General features: G+C 43.4%; 1 protein-coding gene across 1 annotated transcript in view; it reads right to left on the bottom strand.

Annotated features, from left to right (window-relative positions):
• KIF26B (kinesin family member 26B) overlaps positions 1-14875 on the bottom strand; it is a 377549-nt gene that overhangs the window by 58656 nt on the left and 304018 nt on the right. Inside the window, exons 9-10 of the mRNA XM_066617657.1 lie at positions 12200-12383; positions 6548-6707 (exon numbers count right to left, since the gene is read on the bottom strand). Of these exons, the coding sequence (XP_066473754.1) occupies positions 6548-6707; positions 12200-12383 (344 nt within the window). The remainder of the gene's footprint in view (positions 1-6547; positions 6708-12199; positions 12384-14875) is intronic.

Genomic DNA, 14875 nt, shown 5'->3' with positions numbered 1-14875 from the left:
AAGGATGCAGGGGCCACAATGGGTACCTTCCAGTCTGCACCAGCTACTTTGCCAGCGCGGACTGGAGGAGCTCCATGTCGGGTTTTTCAGCCCGACATGGAGTATAGGATCTGACGGAGCAGGGCTCCACCGGTCCCACCTCCCTCACAACCCAATTTCTCCCCCACCCCAGAATCCCTCCTGCTCCTGTCCAGAAACCCCACACTGCTACCTGGCGGTGCGCCTTACCACAGGCACTCCACCAGTATCGGACTCCTGGTGCTGGGCCCAGCATCAACTGGCAAGGGCCCAGTACTGGCACTCCTTGCTGTCCTGGTGCTTTATGGCACAATTACAGCACCAGAGCTCAGAGGTGGAGCTGGGAAGGCATAGGATTGGGCCCTAAGGGAAGTTATGCTCTTGAATATTCATGAGCCCCCTGTTCTCTGTTGCCATTGGTTCATAAGTCAAATAGGTGGAGGACAGTGCCATCAATGATGTCACAGGCAGGAGTGTGTGCAGCTAGATGGGTGGTCCACTGCAACAGGTGGTTCACTACATCACATACAGACCAGATCCAATCATTGTCACATCCAGATCCAGACCACTCTGTGTCAAATCCAAGTGTCTTCATACTGTGAATGACCAGCCTAGTGCTTTAGCTCTCCTTATGACTTGTACTAGTTATTTCCCTGGCAAAAGGGCTCCTTCTGGTGAATATCACCATATGTATTCAAACCCTTGCCATCAGATGGGGAGGGCTTTGTGTGTTTCACATGGCTGCCCTCTTCCAAGGGCGCTTTCTACCTTTACTCAGCTCTACTCAAAAAGGTATTCCTTGGATATGTTTGTATGCATGGGATAAGGGGACCTGATCCCTGTGAATGCAGTTGGGATTTCTGCAAGTTTTTAGTTTTTGATTGGGCTGTTAGTATTTGTACAGCGTTTTCTGCGCTGGCACCCAACAGGTTCATTCTATCCGAGGTGCTGACTGGGTTATTAATTCAGGTTTTCTATCCACAGAATCATAATAACTTATGGTAAAATTTGCTCATGTTAACAATTATATGATTAGCATTACACCAATATAGGTTCCTCATCACACCAATGCAAATACGCACATGTTTTCAGGGCAGATGTTACATATTAGAGGTATGTTAAATGACTTCAAGTCACCAGTGGCCCAAAGTACACTGCCAAAGGAGGCATTGTTCAGAAAGTGGGTATCGCCTGACAAGAAAAATCTTGCATCTTTAAAGATGACCTTCAGATGCTTTCATTCTATTCTGACAGCTTTATGATTAAGTGAACCCCTTTGCTTCAGTTGTTCCTGCTCCTTCATCCTCAATGAATTCTACTTGCACAAGTACAAATAATGATTCGCTGTCCTCCTTATTTATACCCTTGAAAATCTTGTAAAGTGTTCCTTAGACATTCCTTATTCCAGGACAAGAAAGTTTCAGTTCTTGTACTCACTGCTCATAAAAAAATCATTCCCTTCAGACATCTAAATGTTGTTCCTCCTCTTCTTTGAATTCATAACAATTTGTCAACACCATTCTGAAACTGAAATGCCCAGAAGGGACTACAATATTTTAGAAGGATTCTGTTGGTGCTGTTCCCAGCCCGCGTCAACAAATCTGAGAAAGAAGGAACCATGGCCTGGTTCAGTATGATAATTTCCTAGGTTCCTAAACTCACATTAAAATTGGAAGGCACAGTGGCCTAGCTAAAGGGGGTCGAGGGGTACATTGCCCCAGGTACCATGCCTTTAGGCCTACCAACCTTAGAGCCCTCTGAAAGGCATTTCCAGATTTTCCCCAAAACTGGAAGTGGCTTTCAGAGGCCTCCAAGATACCCCCTCAAGGTACATGTACACATACAATGGACTATACAGTGTATGGAGACATGTTAAAAATGGGGGGGGGGTGTTATGGAGTATTAAAAAATTTTTGTGTCCCCAGATACCTTAGCTACACCACTTGGAAGGCTTTCTGCCCATTCTCAGAAGTAAGTCTGCCTCAGTGCAATGGCACACTGATCTGGGAGTAAACTATGTTGAACTCCATGAATATACCAGGAATGCCTCTCTTAGTCTGAGCTACATAATTTTGTATACAGCACTTGTTGTGTTGTTATCACAGTGTGCACAATTGTTTTGGATGTGCTGAACTACAGAAGAAGATGAATGAACTGACATTATTTGGCAAGGAATCGATATATATTCTTACATGTTTCTAAATACGTCTTCCTTTAGTCCAATAGTCATTATACTGTAGAAAATGATTATTTCCAAAACAGCATTACCATGAATTATCACCACTGCTGCCTAGCAACAAGCACTGTTTTTGTTTAAAAAAGGAAACTGAGCTATATAAACTAGTATCTGGAATTTGTGCAAATGAGCATTCATTCAAGGGCTGAAGAGACACATTCATCTTAGAAACCAGACACAGATAATACAATGCTAATATCAATTTGAATGCATTAAGAGAAACAAAACAGCAGTTACAATTTTGCTAGCATCTTAGTAAAATCCTCTCATTACCACCTTATGTAGATCTTGTAAAACAGGGCCATGGATGGAGTGTCATTTTTTTTCCATCTTCCCTAGAAGGTAGTAGTATATGTCCAGATTTCAGGATTTGATATTCAGCAAACAATGGTTATTCATAAATAAATTTCATAACACAAATTGTACACACAACACAAATTTCATAACACATATTGTACACACCTAGAACTCTGCACCCAGTGCAGGCGATTCGCACTGGATGCTATCCCCTCCCTAGCCTCCCAGCACATCCCCTTTGTCTCTTCAGACTTGTGCCAGCTAAAGAGCAGGCACAGTTCCAAGGAGACCCACTGGTGATCGGGAAACTTACAGAGGAAGAAAAATATTTTCCCTTTCCCCTCCCAAGCCTCCTGATCTGCCCTGCCTACCAGAGCATACAGTGCCGCCTTTTTGGCACAGATGCATGCTCTGATGGGGAAAATGGTAGGGATGGGCTACAAATCTTGTATTTTTCTCAGAAACTAAGTGGTACATAAGCAGAAACTGCAAAATTTACTGGACTACTACGATGTGATATGAGAATGTTACAATTGTTATTTCAACTCTTTTTCACCACAGCTGACAGAAATCTGTGTCTGCCTTATCTTTATCAAGCAAGCATCTTCTCTACAAAACCCAAGAGCTGATTGATGATTGTATCTGCTCTCATTGATAACTAGTTGAGGAAGACTGTTTTGGACCCCTCTACATGAGCAAAAATTCAGAACCTCATTGTCCGCGCCCTACAATTTCTTGAAGCTTGACTTGCTCTGCTCTCTGAATCTTGCCTGGTCTCTTCTTTGGAGTATGATCTGATAAAGCCACCCAACTGGGTGCAATTCAGCACTTTCATGTCCAGGCTTGGTTCTACAAAGAACACTCACGCTCCAGTTACTCAAAATGCTTTACAGACCTCCTGACATCTCAGTGGAGTCAACATGGGGTACTGTATCCCAAGCTCTGTCTGTTCTTATATAATTTATATCCTCAGGACTATTTCTGTTTGATGGTTGGCAAACTGTTTCAACAGGCCAAATGTTTCTTTTGCAAACAGATTCTGTAAACAGCTTATTGAGAGAAAGCCTTTAATGAGAGAGATGCAAACATGAACAAGTGTTCTGGCACCTACATGTCTACAGAAACACAGAAGAAGCAGAGAATAACAGCTGTGAATCACTACAGCTGGAAATTTCCAGTATGGTGAGTGGAGGACATCTTTGGTGCTGCTTTTTTCTTGATATATGCTGCCAAAAACAAAACGAAACACTCACATTCACACAGAGAGAGAGAGAGAGAGAGAGAGCATGTGCGCGCAAGCTAGCTCTTGGACCCTGGTGGCATTTTCAGGGCTGGTCCTTCCAATGAACCAACGGAAGCATTTGCCACAGGCAGAAAATTCACCGTGGATGCCCATCTCTGTTCCCCAAGTTTTATCTTCCCTTCACTTCCACGCTTCTTTTCCTCCTGTTCCCTGAACTGGACAAGGAAGAGGGAAACGGAGCAGAATGAAGTGTCCTCCCCACTTCCTCTCCCATCCCTCTTCCCTTTCAAATTTCCGGAAGGAGCAAAGGCTGGTACATCAGCAGGTATCATACTGATATTTCAATCTGCAGGCACTGGCAGAGTGTGTAATCAAGTTTCCAAGGGGCAAGTCTCCAGTGATTTACCTCCTGTGTCACCCATGTCCAGGTCCATCAGCAAGCCAGAGGCATTGAAGCTCCATGGAGTAAGAGTTCAGTGGGGTACAGTGCCAGACTGAGCACTTTCAGGTGACCCCCCAGGCTGTTTGTAGTCAGAGGATCCCTAAAACTCTTGACTCTAGGCCGGGGTCAGCAGTTTGAACGACGTGTCCAAGCAGCAACATAGACGCTCTTCCCACCTCACCTAGCCTCTGACTCTGACCGACTCCTGTGGTATTCAATTCCAGACTGAACTTGACCACTTCCTACCTCCGGCCCTCTGTTTTAGTGCAACCTAGTTCCTGATCTGGGCCTGTCTTCAATTGCTCCTTTTGCCCCGGCCACTTTTCAGCTGCCCAGGCATCCCTAACCAAAATATCACATTAAACAAGATTCTGAAATTTTCTTTCCCCCTTTGAAAAAAGGTATGAGGAACTAAGAAAGTGTTTAATCTGCAGTTTGAGAATTACTGAATATCAAAAATGTAATATATCATATTTCACTATGACCACTCATCTTGAAGTCAGATATTGTGTTTTGTTTTACATCTTTCCTGTTTCCTCTTAAAAACAGGTGTTTTCATACTTAAAATGCAAGAACTCTAGAAAATGGTCAACATATCCAATTCCAACAGTATCATTCAATCAACTCAGGCCATCACATTAGAATATCCAAAGGCCTCATCTGTTAGGAAGGGACTGCTCTTACCCTTCCTTACCAAACCAAGGGAGCTTTTGGGACAGTTTAATTCTTGGAATCTTTCTTGGTACACCTACTTTTCATATGCTCGAGGCCTCAGAAATAGAGGCTGTGGGCCCTACCACCCAAGGCGTAGTGATTTGCTAGAAAAGCCACATCAAGTCAGTTAATGCTCTTGGTTCTGAGCACATGACAGATGGTGTGAGACAACCAAGAAAAATCAAGACAAAAATTTCCTATGCATGACTACTTCTTCAGTAATTCCCCTTAAATTCACTACAGTAATGCAAGCTCTGCTATACATGTAGTACAGCTGTATTAACCTGTTAAGGGAACCAGCCCTATCCCACCCCTTCTCTCAGGAAGTGTCAATGATGAAAGCTGCCTGCCTGCCTGCCTCTTAGCCATCTCTCCAGTGGGAGAAAGAAATGCTGCATCATTAGCAACTGACATGGGCAAATTCAATGGGGCAGTCTTCCTCGTCGCCATGGCAACCGATTCCCACCACTCTCAGAATATGATGGGAGAACCCAGAGTGCACACATCACTTGCCATGCTTTATTTGATCAGAGGAGGAGGAACATCAGTGATGATGACCTTACTCCAAGAAAGCCAATGGGCAGAGGAGGACACAGGTGTCTGGCCAAGCCAACATGAAATGGGGCAGGATGTCTTAGAGCAGCCCTGGGAAGCCTCAGCAGCTGGAGATCACTCCAAACCCACAATCTCTACAGAACTACAGCAGCATTTTTTATGCTAATCTTGATAGGAGAGGACAAAGGAAAGAACAAAATTCATGATGAATGAAGCCAACAATAATGTTATCCACTATCTTTTAGCGCTAGCTTGTAGCCAGCGCCTTGTACACTATCTATGAAACCCAAGAGAGAAATTCAAGAGACCAGGTACGAATGCATTCAGAAAGCATCAAGTGCTTATAAAATTACAGAACGTTTTAGAGATATCCATCCAACAAAATAATCAGCATGCAATAACAATGGCCTTTAGCATGTAAAATGTTCAACTTGTACAATAAAAAGGAATGCTATCTGAATATATCTTAAGGTGTGATGGCCCAACTAAGGTTCATAGGTCAACAGTAGATCCCAAATAGAAGAACTTCTTCTCTTGTTAGCTATGCAGTAGTACTAAGAAAATATAGTAGGGAAAGACAGAACTTTGAACAACAAGGAAGTTGCAGTGGCAATAACAACAGGATCTAGACCAGGATCCTTTGGAATTGGGTTGGGGAAGGAAGATCAAGGATTAGGATAGCAGTGGAGGAAGCAGCAGCAGCACTGGATACAAAAGCAGCAGCTCAAGTGTCTGTGGGGCAGTTGCAATGAGTTAATATTTCTTTCCACAACTGTCTAGAAGTCAAGACAAAGGGATGGTTCAGAAATGAGAACTTGCAAACAAGTACTGCACTGCTGAACCCTGCAAGCCTTTTGCCTAGCTCTTCCTGAATAGATAACTTTTGCCCACAGAACTAAATTTGGTCTTTAGGCAGTTTTCATGTGTAACATGCAGCTGTTCTGCTCCAAAGTGAACTAGATAGGTTTCTTTCACCTGCTAGTGAGGGGTGTGTGTGTGTGGTGGGGGGGGGGAGAGAGAGAGAGAGAGAGAGAGAGCTTACTTGTATGGGATGTGTTTGCTGCCATTGACAAGGGCCAGGATGACATTGCCCAATGCTGACAACGAAAGACAGACACCAGAACCACCTTCACGATTTTTGCTGAGGGGTTTGACACAACTGCCCAGGTCAATAAGGTGTAAGCGGCTACGGCCTCCAGACACTATCAAAAAATAAATGAGACAAAAAAAACAGAGTGAGGTTTCTGACTCAGATGGATTACTGTCAACATAGTGCTGGGACATAAAGTTAATGTTCTTCCTTATCTATTAAGTACAGACAGTCAAAGCCCCATTAAATAGTTATAACAAAGAGAGAATGACATCATTGGTTGTTAAGCCCAAGACCTATGTACTTAAATGTTTGGGAGCGTGAAGCTTTCTTTCTGTTTTGTTATCTGAATCCAAAATGCAATACTTCATTTGTCCTTAGTTATTACTTCCTTGAATATCTTTGTCAGAATTCTAAATCTACTCAAATATGAATGTTTGAGACATGCCAGGTGGACAGTTTTGACTTTTTATTTCTTAAAAACCCAATAAGCATCTGAGTAGCATGTATCCCAAAGGCTATTCAGTTTTCCTCAGTTCAAAAGAGATTAGCTTCTGAATACTGCAGGGAATATATTTCAGAAAAGCTGACACTGTACTTAGAAATACCAGTGTCACACATGAAATACATGTGAATAATTAGAGCAGCCATTTTCAACTACTGTGCCGTGGCACACCGGTGTGCTGTGAATGGTCCCTAAGTGTGCTGCGGAAGTTTGGTGGAGGGTCATTTATTAATAGGATCATTGGGGGATATAAGCCCCCACCAACAGCATAGTGTGCCTTGTCAATTCGGAGGAAAAATCCATTACGGGGTACAAGCCATGATGTGTACGCGCAACCTCCTGATTTTAGAAATGGGTTATGCCAGAATGCCAGATGCAGGGGAGGGCACCAAGATGCAGGTCTCTTGTTATCTGGTGTGCTCCCAGGGGCATTTGGTGGGCCGCTGTGAGACACAGGAAGCTGGACTAGATGGGCCTATGTCCTGATCGAGTGGGGCTGTTCTTATGTTCTTAAAAACTGATGGTGTGCCTTGACAATTTTAGTACCTTGTCAGTGTGCCATGAGACAAAAAAGATTGAAAATAACTGAATTAGAGTGTCATATAACACAAACAAAAGAAAGAATATTATCCAAGGAATTTTCAGAACTGCGTTGTTACTGAAATGCTGTTACAGGAATATACACTGCAAGCAACTTGTACTCACAAACACTTTTGAGAAATATTTATAAAGCTATGTAGCTATGAACCACTGCCAACCTGAAGTTAAAAAAAGAAGAGAGACAGATGGGATTTACTAGCGTTAAAATACGAATGACACTTCAACAGTCACTAGCCCTAATGGGTTTAGTTCTTCTTTAGGGAATACAGTGGCGTAGCTAATGAACAAGTAGCCTGGTGCAGAGCTCAAAATAATGCCCAGAAGTGATGTCACAACCGGCAGTGACATCACAGCAAGGCTTTTTAATAAGTGCAAATTGGGGAGAACCTGCCTCCTCCCCCCAGCAGCTCACCACCCATGATCTGCCACCTCCCTCCAGCCAGTGGCATAGCTAAGGCATCTATACGCTACCTGGGATCTAAGAAGATTTTGTACCTACCTCCCTCCATGACAAAATCAAATTTAATTACGTAAACAAATAAAAAGTGTGCCCGTTATTAGTTAGAGACACTGTGCTGGGGTGAAGAGGGACAGTTATCTCCCCCTGTTAAAATATAAGAGGAGCATCATTTGAAAAAGTGTTTCCTTACCAGTAAGCAGGAGTAGCTGTATTATGATACATGGAAATGAGAGCTGAACCATTATTAACACCTTATTGGTTCCATGCTGCATCATAACAACATCACATTGGCTCTCAGAACAATCAGTCTCATGGGTCAGTTTTGAGTTAAGAAAATCCACTTTTTGTTCCATAAGCCAGTTGCATTTTCTGGTTAATTTGCCATAACTTTTGATAGAATACAGATATTCCAATGGGATTTGTTGCATTGCATTCTGCATTAAATTACCCTTCCAATGATATATAACATGATGGTATTATTTGTACATACCAAATTTTTTTCACAATTTTGGCCACTAGTGTCAAGTTCAGCTTGTTGCCCCCTAAAGCTTGTTGCCCAGTGCAACTGCTACCCCCTGCACCCCCTTAGCAATGCCACTGAGGGAATAGCAGCTGGGTGGGGGGGTTGTGAACTGGGCCCATATCAAATTGGACAGGAGTTTTAATCCTGATGGAATCCACAGTCCTGATGTGGGAGGGGGGTGGTCCAATCTGGCTTCTATTTACTCTAGATAAAATGAACATTTTCCCAGGGAAATAGCAGATGGCTCAGTCCCTCCCATCCAGATTGGGACCACAGAAAGTGGTAGAATATTGGGACAAACTGTCTACTATTCCTAAAGAATAACAGCCCAATCTAATCTGCGCTGGAACTGCCAGGGCACATGGCCTGCGCTGTATTCTATGCAAGTTAGGAGCAGGCTGGAGGTCACCTTGGGGTCAAGGGATATTTTTTCCCCTGACCCCATGTCAGGCCACAGACTGCCCTATCGGGTTAATCAGATCTATTTAGCTAGTGCAAATCCGAGCAGCTCATGCAGGGCTGCCCAGGCCAAGGCAATCCATCCTAGCCCCTCCTGCCTTGTTTACAGATGGGATGGGATGTTTATAGAGAACTCCCACACACACTGGCAGCAACTCCATTTTTTTTCATGCTGCCGCAGCTGGCTTTTTGAATAAAAGACTTGGGCTTCAAGTCTTTTTGAGTCACCAAAATGCTGTGGGTAACTTGGAAAGTCGGCCCAGTAGGGCTCATTTTTGAGTTGAGTAATGGGGGCATAGACCTGTGACTTGACTAAAGTCAGGTTGTGCTTGACTCACCCATCCCAGGAAAAATGATACATTTTTGACCAACGGCTCTCATTTCTTCATTATTGGAAACAAAAGCGCAATGTTGACACAAATACGTAATTTTTTTGCATTATAAAACAGCATATAATTCATTTTTTATAAAGAGATTTTTGTACATATATTTTGTTTCCTTTTAACAAATTTAATAAATAATTTTTAAAATCAAAAGGGCTTAAGTTTAATTACTGTTCTATGAGATTTAACATTACTAACTTTAGACTGAATCAGGACCTACAAGTTGCTCAATAGGTTATCCAAAGGCTGAATATGGATGAAACTAAGCTCAGTGGGATTTTAATTTTTGCATAATTAATCAGATCTGCCTCAAGGAAGTGATAGGATTTCTTCACTTAATTGCATTAGAAATTAACTAAAATAGTGTGTAAAAACATAAAAAATTAAGAGACTTTAATGGTAATCTCCTTAAAACAAGCCATTCCCATTCCCAACAGTAAGTTACCGTGAATATTCAGTCTCTCTTTTCACTGAAGGGTGCTTAATTAATAAAACTTTAGTTGAGTTCTGTCTGCCAATTCTACAGGGTTTATTGTTAAAAGAAAAGCAAGAGCAGTTGCCATTTTTTGAGACACATGTTCTGTAATTCATACATATATGGATGTTCTGAATCTTTAAGGTTACATAAATGTGTATCAATATAGAAATTGTCTAAATCAGAAGTTAATTGCATGATCAATGGTGATACTCTTTGTATATCCTGGACTGGAGGATTCTTTGCTCATGGTCAGCCCAGTCATGAGGCAATCTGATGTGGCTTGCTTCAGTGGCAGATGGTGGAAAGGATGAGGGAGTGGCAGATTCACCCTGGGTTTACTCCCACCAGCCAACTGCAGATGTTAGCTGCATTGATCTGCTTCTTTCCTGTTCTCTGTTGTGCAGTTTTCACAAACCTGGAAACGTGGGACTTCTGGTTTTATTAAAAGTGTTTGTGTGATTGATGCAGAGCTCCTTTCTTTGTGTGGTCCCTTTAAACAAAGCTGTAGGTCCCGCACCTCTGGGTTTGCGAAAATCATGCAACAAAGAAGGAGCTTTGTTTTTCTGCACACTGCAGCAGAGGCAACAGTGGTGGACTTGAGATGGTGTCAGGCAACATCCCTGGTTGCATCATTTCTGACTCTGCCACACAAACAATTCAGGCAGCTATAGCAACTAAAAAAATGGTCACTGCCATTTTGCAGGCACCTGTTGTTATCTGTGCATATCAAAGCACAGTTAACACAGTTAACATAAGAAAATTTATTATTATGTCCTATTTTTCTATTAGAATCTATTTAACAATTTTGAGGAAACATGTCCATAACGGAAAGACGCAATCACCCACGTTTCAATTTCCTGTGGCATGAATAAGGCAGCCAGGCTTCCAAGGTAAAAGGAGATTTAATTCATTAGGATCATACTGAATTAACAGGCCCTGTCTTAGGCAACCTACTACGTTCCTTTTTGTTTCAGTGCAGACAAGGTATAAGCTGGAAGGCAGAAAGCTCAACAAGTCCTGGAAGTTCACAGGATGCTGATTCAGTCTCATGTAATTACCACTATGCATACTTATGCAGCAAGCATGTCCTGGCTCCTTCCTTCCTATCCTGTTATTTTTTCTAATTGCATAGAGAGGGTAGTCTCAACTGCTCTTCTTCACATGTTGCTAATGGCTTAAGACCACATGTGGCTTCAGATAAATGGCTGAAGGGTTCCACCTCCTTGAAATGGTCCAACTCCTGGGATCAGCTGGAGAACCCCTTCTACACTTTATGCTACCAGTGAAAACCTACTTGGCAAAGACCAAAAAGATGGCCTTCTTCAAGGTGACACCCAGTAAATCAGTGTTTCTCAAACCATGGGTCAGGAACTGATTTCTGGTGGGATCCCCAGAGCCTCTGATGAAACATGGATGATGAGGCTCTGAGGGTATTGAAAAACTAGATAGCTACTAACAGCCTTTCTATATATTCTGTCACCAGTGAAAACTTGTGACAGTCTACTTGATAAAGGTCAGAAAAACCAAAAAGAGAAACTCCTTCGTGGTGGGAACAAGTATGTGGAACTCTTTGCCACTGGAATTGACTTTTAAACTGAGAAGCAGGTAGGCTCCCCTTCTGTTTTCCAACAGTGATTCAAAACCCATTTTTTTTCCTTTAGCTTTGGAGGTTTAGTAGTTGTCTCTTCCCCCTTCAGCTACTGTTCTTATCTCTGCTCTTTTGATGATTTGATGATATTACTGTTTTTCTTCATATTGTAATTGCTGTTTTGATTTGATTCATTAACTGTTAATTGTTTTTTAAAATGTTGCTGTGAGCCATGTGGAGTGCCACCTGATGGAGAGGGGAAGGGTATAAATATTTATAATTAATTAATTAAGTAAACAAAACTCATGTAAGGAACATAAGCAATTTTTAAAAGTAACAAGGAAGTGAAAGGAAGGGGCAGAGTGTATAGGGCAACTACCCAAACTGGGAATTGTGTGGGGATTGTTTCAGTGGCAAATATCATTGCCCAAGCCCCCTCCCCCATTCTGTATACTTTTTATTTATTAACTTGCCTACTTTATACCTACAGAGTTGCCAAGTATGTAAAAACCACTACATTCACAGGGAACATTCACTTTTAAATTGATTGGTCCTCAGCTACCCGAGTTCCCCACTGGTACATATGATGGGAACACTATGAGACTTACTTCCCCCTTTGCCACTCTTCTCCATTCTGTACTGGTAGATGTGCAGCGTGAAGAGCATGTGGGAATTCTTGTGATCTTCCTCATGGCAGTCTTGCTGGGTGCTTCGACGTGAGGCAATAGCTGCATCAAGGAAGAAGGCAGCTTTCTCTGCAGTGGGAGCCCGGAGTTCACTTTGATTCTGAAGCTGCAAGGCAACCCAGGAGATGCAAAGCCAATGAAATGTGCTGATTGAGATTCAACATTGGAAAGTAACATTCTGCTGGCAAAACAATATTACAGTATCTCTGGATAGGGGAACATTCTGCTTTGCAGAACATCCGTGGCAAACCAGACAACTACAGGCAGCATCTCTGACAAGCAGCCAACCAGTTTCTACTTGAAAACATCCAATGAGGGAGAGCTCACAACTGCACAAGGCAACCTGTTCCTGTGCTCAGTTATCCTTATTGTTATGACACTCTTCCTTAGGCCTTGCTTAAATCTGCTTACCTGTACGTTCAACCAGTACCGGTGGAGAATGCCACCCAAAGCACACTTTATCTTCTGCAGCTTGGTGACCCGGAAATTCAGGGATGACATAATCACGTCACCCCAACCTTTCAGGTAGTTACATTGCATTAAATGCAACAGCCTGCCTTCAGATCACCTTGGGCAATCTTCAGGTCCGGCTGCCTTCGAGCCAGTGAACAGCGATAACGAATTGCCAGCGAACAACGAATCGCCAGCGAGCAGCAAAAACCTGATCACCAGTAGGTATGGGAGGCGGCTGGGCCAGAAGATTGCCAAAGGGCAAGCAACACAGCCTTATGGTGCCACCTATTGGCTGGTACAAAGGGCAGCCCACACCAGCCACCCTGGGCTTGCTACACTACTGGTTTCAAGCCACTAATTCTAGTTCAGCCCTCAAAAGTCTAAGAAAGTAACTTCTGTCCTTCTTCTGCATAATGGTCTTTCACATGTTTAAAGATGGCTATCATTACTCTCCTTGGTCTACTCTTCTCCAGGATAAACATACCAAGCCCTTTTAACTATTCTTCATAGTACTTGCTTTCTAGATCCCTTCCAGTCACTTATGTCATGGTGACCTGTAATGGACCATATGAAGTGTGCTTCCTCTCTCACAGTTGCTGAAAGGGCTCTGACTACATGATGCTGTCTTATATGGAGATGGATCATTGGTGCATCCAGTTCAGTATCTGGCAGCAACAGGCAGCAACTTTCCACAGTTTCAGACAGGGTCTTTTCCAGCCCTACCTGCAGCTTCCAGACCTTCTGTGTCTGATCTGTGCACACAGTGCCACAGCAGCAGTGGTTCTGAGATATGAATGCGAATGAGTCGCTCCTTCAGGGCATGTCTGCGTACTGACCTTCGGCATACCCTGTTTCCCTGGGAGCCCTCTAAGCATGATCCATCGTTTTCTCAGGCCATTCTCCCTTCACCCCACTGATGGGACCTTCTGTGTGCAAAGATGCTCTACTGCTTAAGCTACATCCCCCATTCCCTTAAGTCAGTGGTTCTCAAACTGTAACACTTCCCCCATCCTTTTAAGGTGTGGGGAAAGGGGGCAGCAGCGACGCGATCCCCAGGATCGCTTTGCTAAGAGGGGGCAAGGAGGTGGTTTGTACTTACATTTAATTAGATAAGACTGCTGGAGTCTGCAGGAGGTGTGGGGAGCACTGCAGAGGTCTGCGCTGGGCTCCCCACACCTCCTGCAGATTCCAGCAGTCCTAACTAGTTAAATGTAAGTATAAAGCACCCCCCTCGCCCCCCCCCAGTAAAGCAATCCTGGGAATTGCTTCGCTGCCCTAGCCCCTCCCTTGCAAGAACTTACTGAGGGAGTAAAGCTCCCCTGAAGTTTGAAAACGCTGCCTTAAGATAGAGTTGCTTGCTCTCTTCTGGCAGCATAGAGGCCCTGGGATTTGAACTCTCTGTGTGTGTGTGTGTGTGTGTGTGTGTGTGTGTGTGTGTGTGTGGAGTCTTTAGCCAGCAGCCTCAGCACAAAGCAGCAGCACTGTGGCAGTTCTCTCAGTTTTCCCAAAGGCCAAACGAGGTATAATATTACATGCATTGCTTCTGCATATCAGCGTCTCTTGCCTCTGTCTGGCATCATTCTGATACGATAGTGGCAGGAATTTCCGTGCCCCACCTCTACATTATTTGGTGCCTCTCGGGAGGCCAGGTAAATGTGGATCATCTTGAGCTCAGTATACATGTGAAAGTTCAATCAGATGTTACAGAGAGTGAGGAATGAGCAGCTGGGTGCGCATCTGCCACTGTTGGCAGAAGCTACACATTTGGAATCACATCTAGTATGGCCCTCAGGCTGTTCTTCTCATTGGAATCAGACAAATGGCACTCTTAACTTTCATAATTCTAAGGGTGCAATCCTAACCAACTTTCCAGTACCAAGGTAAGGGCAATGCAGTTCTAAGGTAAGGGAATAAACATTCCCTTACCTTGAGGAGGTCTCCGTGACTGCCACCCAACTGCAAGATGCAGCACATGCCCCATTGGCACAGCTGCACCAGTGCAGAAAAGTTGGTTAGGACTTAGGCCTGTAATTACAAATTACCTTGTAATTATGTGTCAAAGTGGGCGGGGGGGGGATTGCTCAGAACTCACATATGGTCATTAATAAACTGAAGGCTGAGCTGTGGCAGATACTAGCTTATGAA

Source organism: Tiliqua scincoides, chromosome 1 (assembly GCF_035046505.1).
Source record: "Tiliqua scincoides isolate rTilSci1 chromosome 1, rTilSci1.hap2, whole genome shotgun sequence".
In the NCBI taxonomy this organism is placed as follows: Eukaryota; Metazoa; Chordata; class Lepidosauria; order Squamata; family Scincidae; genus Tiliqua; species Tiliqua scincoides.
This window is presented reverse-complemented; position numbering and strand designations above follow the sequence as displayed.